Here is an 8,598-nt window from a genome sequence, read left to right on the forward strand (position 1 = left end):
CCCGCCCGCCCCGCCGCGCATGCGCAGCCGCCGCTTCCCCGCCGCAGGCGCGCATGTGCCGGCGGCCGCCCCGCCCAGGCTGAGGAGCGCGGCGTGGCTATCGCGAGATTTGCGCGGCCGGGACGCCGACCTGCCCGTCTCGGTTGCGTAGGTTGTGAGCCCGCCGGCCGGTCGGAGGCGAGGAGGAGCTTCTTTTCCGGCAGAAGCTCCTGCTGGGGCGCGTCGAGGGGTGTGCGAGGGTCTTCTGGTGAGTGGAGAGGGGACAGCGGGCCGAGGGAGCCCCGGCCGGGCCGCCCGCAGGCAGGCCGGCCGTCACAGCGGGAGCCGCGGCGCTGAGGCCGGTGCCGGGGTCCGCCTGCGGGAGCCGAGGGCAGCGGCGCTGCTGGAGGAGGGCGGGGGAGGGCGCAGCGCGGCGCTGCTCCGCGGAGCCTCGTTCCCGTGCGCGGCCGCCATTTTGAGTGGTGGAGCCGAGGGCGGCGGCGGCCCCGGGAGAGCGGCGTGCGGCGGCCAGGCGCTCCGGGGGGCGGAGGTTGCGCGGGCGGAGGCCGGGCGGCTCCTCCGAGGCGGAGAGGTGGCAGCGGGGCGCGGTGGGGAGCCGGGCGGCAGCGGGGGACGCGGGAGGGGGCGGCCCTGGGGAGGCGCGGTAAATGGCGCCGGGGAGCGGGCGGCGGGTCAGGGCCGCGATGTCGGCGGCAGTCGGCGCCGCGGCCCGGGAGGACGGCGGCGGGAGGAGGGGCGGCGGCCGCCGTTGCCTTGTAGCGGCCGCGCGGCCTTTTGTGGGGCGCTCCCGGTGCAGCCCCCTCGCTTCACACACACCCCCCTCACCCCCCCCCCCCCCCCCCCGCCGGCTGAGGCCGGTGCGCGCGCACCTGCCGCCGCGCGGGAGCCGGAGCGCCGGCGCGAGCCGCCCGCGCAGCGCGGGCCCGGCGGCCCCGTCCCCGCCGCGGTGCCGGTGCGGGCCGCAACGCTGCCCCCGGGGATCCCGCCGTGTCCCGGGCCCTGGGCGTTCGAGGTAACGCAGCGGCGGTGTCTCCGGAGCGTGGCGGGGAAAGAATAAAACCAAAAAAAAAAAAAAAGGAGCGTGGCGCTTTGTTTGCAGACAAAGAAAAGGCCTTGTGTTTCCACGCAGGAAGCGTTGCGTGGTTCCTACCCCTTCTTCGACTGTCATGCTTAAAAAAAGAGACGCACAAAAAAGCCAAACAACCCGCAAAACTTAAGAGGACGGATGTTCATTGTACTCTGAGTAGATAAGGAGCTTTCTGTGCCGTGTCTGCCCACGTGCTGCCTGCCCTGCCCTTGTGTCCCTGTCACTTGGGGTGGCTCCGGACGCGTGCGCCGCACATGCGAAAAGTACTGCTTTAAATACATAACACAAGTAAAGCTCGTTATCCACAGTACCAGTTACCTGAAGAAAAACTACCAGATTGCCTTTGAGGGGAGGGACTTACGCATATATAGGATCTTAACGTTTTTCCTTTTTTGTGTGTTTTTTTTTGTTTGTTTTGGTTTTGTAAGGTTTGATTTAAATAAAAGATGGACTGGACCGGAAAACATAATGGGCCAAATGATACAACCAATGATGGAACAGTGGTACGACTTCGAGGCCTGCCATTTGGTTGCAGCAAAGAAGAGATTGTTCAGTTTTTCCAAGGTACCTCTAGTAGAATCAAAGTGTAGTGACTTTTTTGTATCTTTTACACGATGTTTTGCATATTTTAATTTATAAGAGTTGTTAGTGGGGTGGGTGGGAAGGATTGTATTAAATTAGCTTAAGTAAGAATTATGCCCTTTAAATGAAGTACGAATAACCGTAGATGTAGTAAAACACAGTATGTATCTATTTTGTCGAGGTGCTAAACATGTTATGCGTATTGGGATAACCTGAATGTTAGCATTTGGATCAGTTAAATTGCGTGATGGGTAGCTATATTTTTTTTCATGTAACGTAGGTGGGTGTATTTTTGCATAGTTTATAAACAGAAAAGAAATATGGCTAAATCCATAAATGTTTAATGAAAGATCATTGGCTTGTATTGTTGGGAGATGGGGGAAACAAGGTGGTTTTCTTTTTTTGTTGTTCTTGTTTAGATATGCTTTAAGTATTTGCTACAGATGGGAATGTTTCAGCCTTTAACACTGTTCCCCTTGATGGGGTTATTTGTCCTTGGGTTAAAGGGTTGGAAATCGTGCCAAATGGGATAACATTGACGCTGGACTACCAGGGGAGAAGCACAGGGGAGGCCTTCGTGCAGTTTGCTTCAAAGGAGATAGCAGAAAATGCTCTGGGGAAACACAAGGAAAGAATAGGGCACAGGTGGGGATGGAGAGTTTGGGCTGGTGTTAAATCTTTATTTTTGGGGGTTGTGGGTCAGTAATGCTTTTGGGGGGGTTGGGGACCATTATATGGAACTGGGTGTTTTTAAGAATTTTTCTAATGGGTCCTAAGTTAACTTGGGAAATACAGTAGATTGGGGGGGTGGGGGAGACAGTATTGCTCTGGGTAGTTTGCTAAACTCAGAAAATTGTTTTCATCGTTCTTGTGTAGGGTAATTTGTGATAAATGCTACTATAGCTAGACATTGTTTTTCAACAGTATGTTTCTCATACTGGAAAAACATGCTTAATTTGTACAGACAGAATTCTCACATAGTAATTTTTCCCACTGTAAAGTGTTTTGGATTTTTTTTTTAATACACTTAAGATTCTTACAGTTTTGAGGAGAAACTTAAGTTGTATGGTATGTCTAGTCACTTCTATTGGATTGTTCGTTTAGTTCTAGAAAACATAGTATGGCCTTTTATAATATTCAGACAGCTTATGCATGTATTCTTATTGGTACCTTGAAAATCCTCTTTTATTAGATATATTGAAATCTTCAAAAGTAGTAAGAGCGAAATCAGAGGATTCTCTGACATGCCAAGAAGAATGATGGGACAACAACGACCTGGACCATATGATAGACCATTAGGAGGAAGAGGGGGTTATTATGGAGCTGGGCGTGGAAGTATGTATGACAGAATGCGTCGAGGAGGTGGTGGATATGACGGTGGTATGTTTATCTAATGAATGGAGGTTCTGTTGTCAGTGTCATGTTTCTGACATCTTAGTCAAGAAATACAGAAATGGCAGTAGCTGCAGTACCTGTTAGGTTTGACACACTTCTCTTAAAAATTTTTTACTTTTAATGTGTCAAAAAATGTGGCTTATTATTTAAAATTAATGGAAATAATAAGGGAACTGTGTTTTCAGCAGAATTTGATTTCTCACTTGCATGTTTCAGTCTTTTTATTATATAAAAGGAAATTTACATTTGCATTCTATTCGGAAATCCAGGTCTAACACTCTGTAGAGGCTGTTGGGAAACTTCTAGGTGCCAAAGGCTGAAAAATTGACTCTTGTGCATTGCTCTGTGAATTTTGAGTGATAGTATAATCATTCTGTCCTTTCTCTCCATTGGCACAGGATATGGTGGCTTTGATGATTACGGTGGCTATAATAACTATGGCTATGGAAATGATGGCTACGATGACAGAATGAGGGATGGCAGAGGTAATGATTTTTTTTTTTCATAGTTTGTTTAAAAATATTTTCTTATTATTTGAGTTGTAAGACACGGTATTTCCAAGACAGAAATAATAGTTATCTTCACTAGATTATTTGTAAAGGACAAAGGTTGTTTAAAAAGTGGGGGCAGAATTGGGGAATCGTGGGAAAAGGTAAATACATTGCTTAGGATATCTTCTGGTTAAATGTTTGGGTTGGTACATGGGAAGTGTAAACATTGTACATTCAGTATAAAGTCCATGCTTTCAGAAGAACGATAGTAATGACTTCTCTGGCTGTTCACAATGGTCTCACAGGTGCGTGGTTTTGTTTTGGGTTTTTTAACAGGCATGGGAGGACATGGCTACGGTGGAGCTGGAGATACAGGGTCAGGTTTCCATGGTGGTGGTCATTTTGTTCACATGAGAGGACTGCCCTTTCGAGCAACAGAAAACGATATTGCTAATGTAAGTACAGTGAGGAAAGGAGCTTTCTAGTGCCAAGAGTTGGCTTGTTCTTGTCTCTCCTGTTCCAAACTCAATTAAAGTTCTCTAAACAAGTGACTGATTGCTCTGATATATCTGTGAACTCAAGTCATGGCCCTTTATGTGAGTTTGGCAAAGCTTAGTAGTAAACGAGCTTTTACAAAGGTAATGTCTGAGGTAAGATTACTGAAGAAGTCAGCCAAACTGTACTTAACGTTAATCTCCATGCTCTCTGCATTTTCATTTCCATAAAAGTTGCATTGGAGAGAGAATGGTGGTTGCAATCAGTATCCTCATTTTAAGGCTTTCTGAAGTTTACGTGAAGAAGAGCAATAGCAGATGTGAAACTTTTGTTGTCGTTTCTATATTTGTATGTTGATCTGAGACTCAGTTAAGGAGGGGCAGGGTGGGAAGACTGTAGGGAGCTGTGCTCAGTTTGAGAGGACGGTATCCGTTAACTCGTAAGAGATCAGGGTGGCAGATAAATGCACATCTACAAGATTTTGGCACTACATTCTTGTGTCATTATATATGTGGTGTTTGTAGGGGAAAAAGTGTTTCTGGGATATAAGGCCTGGTTTAAACACAGTCTCTCATCAGTTTGTTTTCTTTAGTCTAAAGACTGAGAACAAGGGCCAGACTTCAGGCTTTGATTCGGAGTGCGTTATTGCAGATTGATGAGTAGTCTGTCAGTAGTATATCGGATTTGTTTGCACAAGCTGCTTGGTAAAGAGGCTGTTGGTCAGAAATACCACTGGATCTTGAAGTTCTGTAGCTTGGAAGACAATCATCTTTTTTTGAATTCCATAAAAATGTCCCTGCTGTGAGAAATCTATTTGTCTCTGCTTCTTCAAAACCAAAGTAATTATTTTCCAGGATGGCATCATATTAGAACTTGTTATTTACAGTGATGTGTGTTGGCAGGAATTTTTGTTTGTATCTTTGCTTTTAAAGAAAGCTCCTCAAGCTCTGGAGCTGGAGCTCTTCAAGTTCTGTAATAATAATAGATTTTAAGTGTAGATTGACGTAATGTTGAAGGTCCATTATTACTAAGTAATACTTTGGAAATTAGTCATTAAATTTACGTGGTAGGATGAAATTAATGTGGTGCTCTGCTAACCACGGGGATGAAAAGAAAGTACCTGCTTGAATTCTGCATTAATGTGATTTTTTTATTCTTAGTTCTTCTCACCGTTGAACCCTATAAGAGTTCACATTGATATTGGAGCAGATGGAAGAGCCACAGGAGAGGCAGATGTGGAATTTGTAACACATGAGGATGCAGTAGCTGCCATGTCTAAGGATAAAAATCACATGCGTGAGTATCGTGTTGCCTTGCAGCTTTCGTTGGCCGGGCTTTAGCAGGGTATATAAGGGTAACCTGCATGTAAGGGTTTAGACTGCATTTAACTTAAGTTGTTGTGCAGTAAATACACAAATCAGATTAAGACTTCTTGCTGTTTATCACATTTCAAACTCACTTTTTGTGGGCTTCTGTTAATTGTAAGGTGGGTTTTTCGGTTTTGTAGCTCTGTGTTTCTGGTTTCTGAAACAAAATACGAAGTAAGGCTTTTTGTTTCCTACAGAACATCGATATATTGAGCTATTCCTGAATTCAACTGCTGGAGGTGGTTCTGGCATGGGAGGCTACGGCAGAGATGGAATGGGTACGCATCAGCCCAAGACTTAGCTGACGCTTTGCCAAGTCTGGCGAGTTCCGAGCTTGTAATGATGCACTTTCTGCTTTTCAGATCAAGGTTATGGCTCGGTTGGTAGAATGGGAATGGGCAGCAATTACAGCGGTGGATACGGAACTCCCGATGGCTTGGGCGGATACAGTAAGTAAAAGTTCTGTTTTATACTCGTTTTGTGCAAGTGCTGCTGATGTCTGTCTTGGACAGATGATCGGGAATGGCGGTGGGCTTTGTGCTGGGAGGATGGGGGTGTGGTTTAATTGAAACTGTAAATCACTTGGGGTTTTCTGCATTTTGCTACTGCAGCAAATGCTTGTTTACAAGAATAGTGTTATTTTAGTATAAGTTAAGTCATCTTCAACTGTTCCATATTACCCATCACATTTTTTCTTTTTTCAAGGTATGTATGCGTGACCTTGTGTCAATTGTTTGCAGGTCGTGGCAGTGGAAATAGTGGAGGATACTATGGGCAAGGCAGTATGGGTGGAGGAGGATGGCGTGGGATGTATTGAAGGATATAGCCTTGCTTCTGCAAAACATCTGGACGAAAACAGTCTCTGGTCTACTAGACTTTCTTACAAAATTTAATTTCTTTTGTATTTTAAGAACTTTATAATGACTGAAGGAATGTGTTTTCACAATATTATTTGGTAAGCAACAGATTGTGATGGGAAAATCTGTTTTCTGTAGGTTTTATTTGTTGCATACTCTGACTTTAAATAAATTTTTATATTCAAACCACTGATGTTGATACTTTTTATACTAGTTACTCCTAAGGATGTATTACATATTCAAGACTACAGTCAGTTTAAGATGTTGTACTATGGTTCAATAAAGGTGGTTGTACTGTAACTCCTATGAACACTGATTCAGTTCTATGTAATCTTGGTGTAGTGAAAGAGTTTGAAAAATTCACTTGTTTAAGGGGAAAAAGGTAGATGAATAGATTAGTTTATTGGGTAACAAATCTTTCCCAAACCCTTTTGCTAAGTTGTATGTAACAATTTCCAACGTGGCGTACAGTCGTGGAGACGGAAAGTCATGGTTGCAGCTTTCTGCCTTGTGCTGCCAGAGTCCATCATCATCTTCAAATGCACAACTGCCTCAAGGAGCAGTGCCCAAGGTTTGTGCCTCCACCAAACCAAGCAAAAACGTCTATTTCCACGCTTTGCTGCAGAGCTCTAGATAGTGCATTTCGCACATGTAACTTGCAAAGCAAACTAAAACTAGCACAGCTTTTGGTGAACATGAAATAGGTGAAGTACTAGTTCATTTGAAGCTAGCAACATAGTATTGTTTTCAGAAACACTGCTCTTGGGAAGAGTGGGGAATTTGGAAGAAAGATTTCTTTTTCTTTCGTGGAACTTATATTTAAACATGATTCAGCCTTTGCTTGTACAGAGCTGATTCATCTGTAATTTGTTCAAAACTTGACAAGTCACCATATGGATGAGCTCATTACAAGCAAGTATTTCTAAAATAAAAACTAAGCCAAATACTTGTTAAATAACACAACCCAAACATGTCGATAAAACTTTCTGTGCATTTGTGACATGTAAGATACATAAGAAACTATTGTTTGAAGACACTTAACGTTACCTGATGTGTAATGAAAAAAGGTATTTATTCTTCTGAGCCAGTGTGACTTCTCAAATTAACTGCTTTGTCCTCAATGCCTCCCTTAAAATGTCAAATGTGATCTTGGGTTTTGAAAGTCTGTCACCTGTTTTGCTAGTACTGTGTTATATATGTAATAAATGTCTTCTTGTGGGAGAGGCGAATGGAGTTTATTTCACTAGAGAGTGTGTTCTTGTGTCGCAGTGACTGGAAATAAGAGGTGAAAGGGTAACTGGCAGAGGAAGCTTTCCCAGTGCTGGAGTGTTCCAGGCTAGGAAGGGGAGGGAAGATGATGAGGTTGTAATACAGGTGATGTACAGGGCTTAGTTTTAACTTGGTGCTCTGAAAAACCAGTGGGCTCTTGGTCTGTTGCTGAAAAAGCTTATGTGTTTTGTACAACTGTGATGACAAAGGTCAGAACAACAGTTAATCCAGTTGCAGGAAAAAAACCTTACAGTGAGGTAGAGGACATGTACATTTAACAGAAGCGTGTTTTTTCCTATCAGCATAGCAGATAGCTGTAAAATACTGTCAGCTCTGTACCACCTCCGCACTCGGGTGGATGTTGTGTTCAGGAAGGAACACGAACGCCTGTGTAACACTCACCTTTCAGAGCAGGCTGGGAGTTCCTGCTTCCAGCCACTTTGTGTGACCAAGCAACCTGCAAAAAGTGCACTGAGGAGTGAAATTCCATGTACAGGACAGTGATGCCCATCAGCCTGTCCTGTCCCTGCACAGTGACACTTCGCCCTGTAACAAGAGCAGCATCCAGCACCGAACCTTTCAAGTCACTTAAGCGGTGTTTAAACTGCAGAGGAATTGTTTTTGAGGAGAAAACCTATAAAAAAAATCACCCAGTCAGTGAGGAAGTTTTAGATTTAATCACTGCACACAAAGTTACACTCTAGTCTTTGCTGTGAAGAGTGCAAGGAGTTGATGCGCATATTTGCCTGCCAAGAACACTGGAAGCAAGCGGTGGTGTGCGGAGGGGCTGGGCGTCCCCCCAGCTTGCCAAAATGCAGAAATTCATAAGTGAAGCACAGTGAACCACCACCTTTGCAAGTACCAGCCCTGGGCAGGGGGGGAGGAGGAGGAGCACGTTTGTCTACTCGCTAATGCCCCCAGTTCATTAAGTCAGAAGCCATTTTCCAAGAAGAATATAAACAAAGATATGAAATAATACAAAAAACTGGCCCATGCAAATAGGGTGGTGCAGAGAAGACTGCAGTTCAGTAATAGAAATTTATTTATTGCATCGC

The 8,598-nt window shown here is 44.8% G+C and overlaps 1 protein-coding gene across 4 annotated transcripts; it reads left to right on the top strand.

The window, feature by feature from the left end:
* Positions 1-74: 74 nt before the first annotated feature.
* HNRNPH3 (heterogeneous nuclear ribonucleoprotein H3) lies at positions 75-7,493 on the top strand. Of its 4 annotated transcripts, none has more exons than XM_065639142.1 (10): positions 75-247; positions 1,516-1,651; positions 2,176-2,314; positions 2,862-3,049; positions 3,463-3,549; positions 3,892-4,010; positions 5,211-5,346; positions 5,615-5,695; positions 5,780-5,866; positions 6,123-7,493. In XM_065639142.1, the coding sequence occupies exons 2-10, from the start codon at positions 1,534-1,536 to the stop codon at positions 6,134-6,136; spliced, it is 969 nt and encodes a 322-aa protein (XP_065495214.1). In that variant the 5' UTR covers positions 75-247; positions 1,516-1,533; the 3' UTR covers positions 6,137-7,493. The 4 variants fall into 4 exon arrangements, with proteins under 4 accessions (XP_065495214.1, XP_065495211.1, XP_065495213.1 ...); XM_065639139.1 differs by having other exon boundaries at positions 6,158-7,493; XM_065639141.1 differs by having other exon boundaries at positions 2,862-3,004; positions 6,158-7,493.
* Positions 7,494-8,598: the final 1,105 nt, after the last annotated feature.

Source organism: Caloenas nicobarica, chromosome 7 (assembly GCF_036013445.1).
Source record: "Caloenas nicobarica isolate bCalNic1 chromosome 7, bCalNic1.hap1, whole genome shotgun sequence".
NCBI lineage: Eukaryota > Metazoa > Chordata > Aves > Columbiformes > Columbidae > Caloenas > Caloenas nicobarica.

Coding starts and splice junctions, on each gene's coding strand:
- HNRNPH3 (XM_065639139.1), top strand. CDS start 1,534: ATGGACTGGACCGGAAAACATAATGGGCCAAATGATACAACCAATGAT. Junction 3,050..3,462: donor AGGTGGTGGATATGACGGTG/GTATGTTTATCT, acceptor CCATTGGCACAG/GATATGGTGGCTTTGATGAT. Junction 5,347..5,614: donor TAAGGATAAAAATCACATGC/GTGAGTATCGTG, acceptor TGTTTCCTACAG/AACATCGATATATTGAGCTA.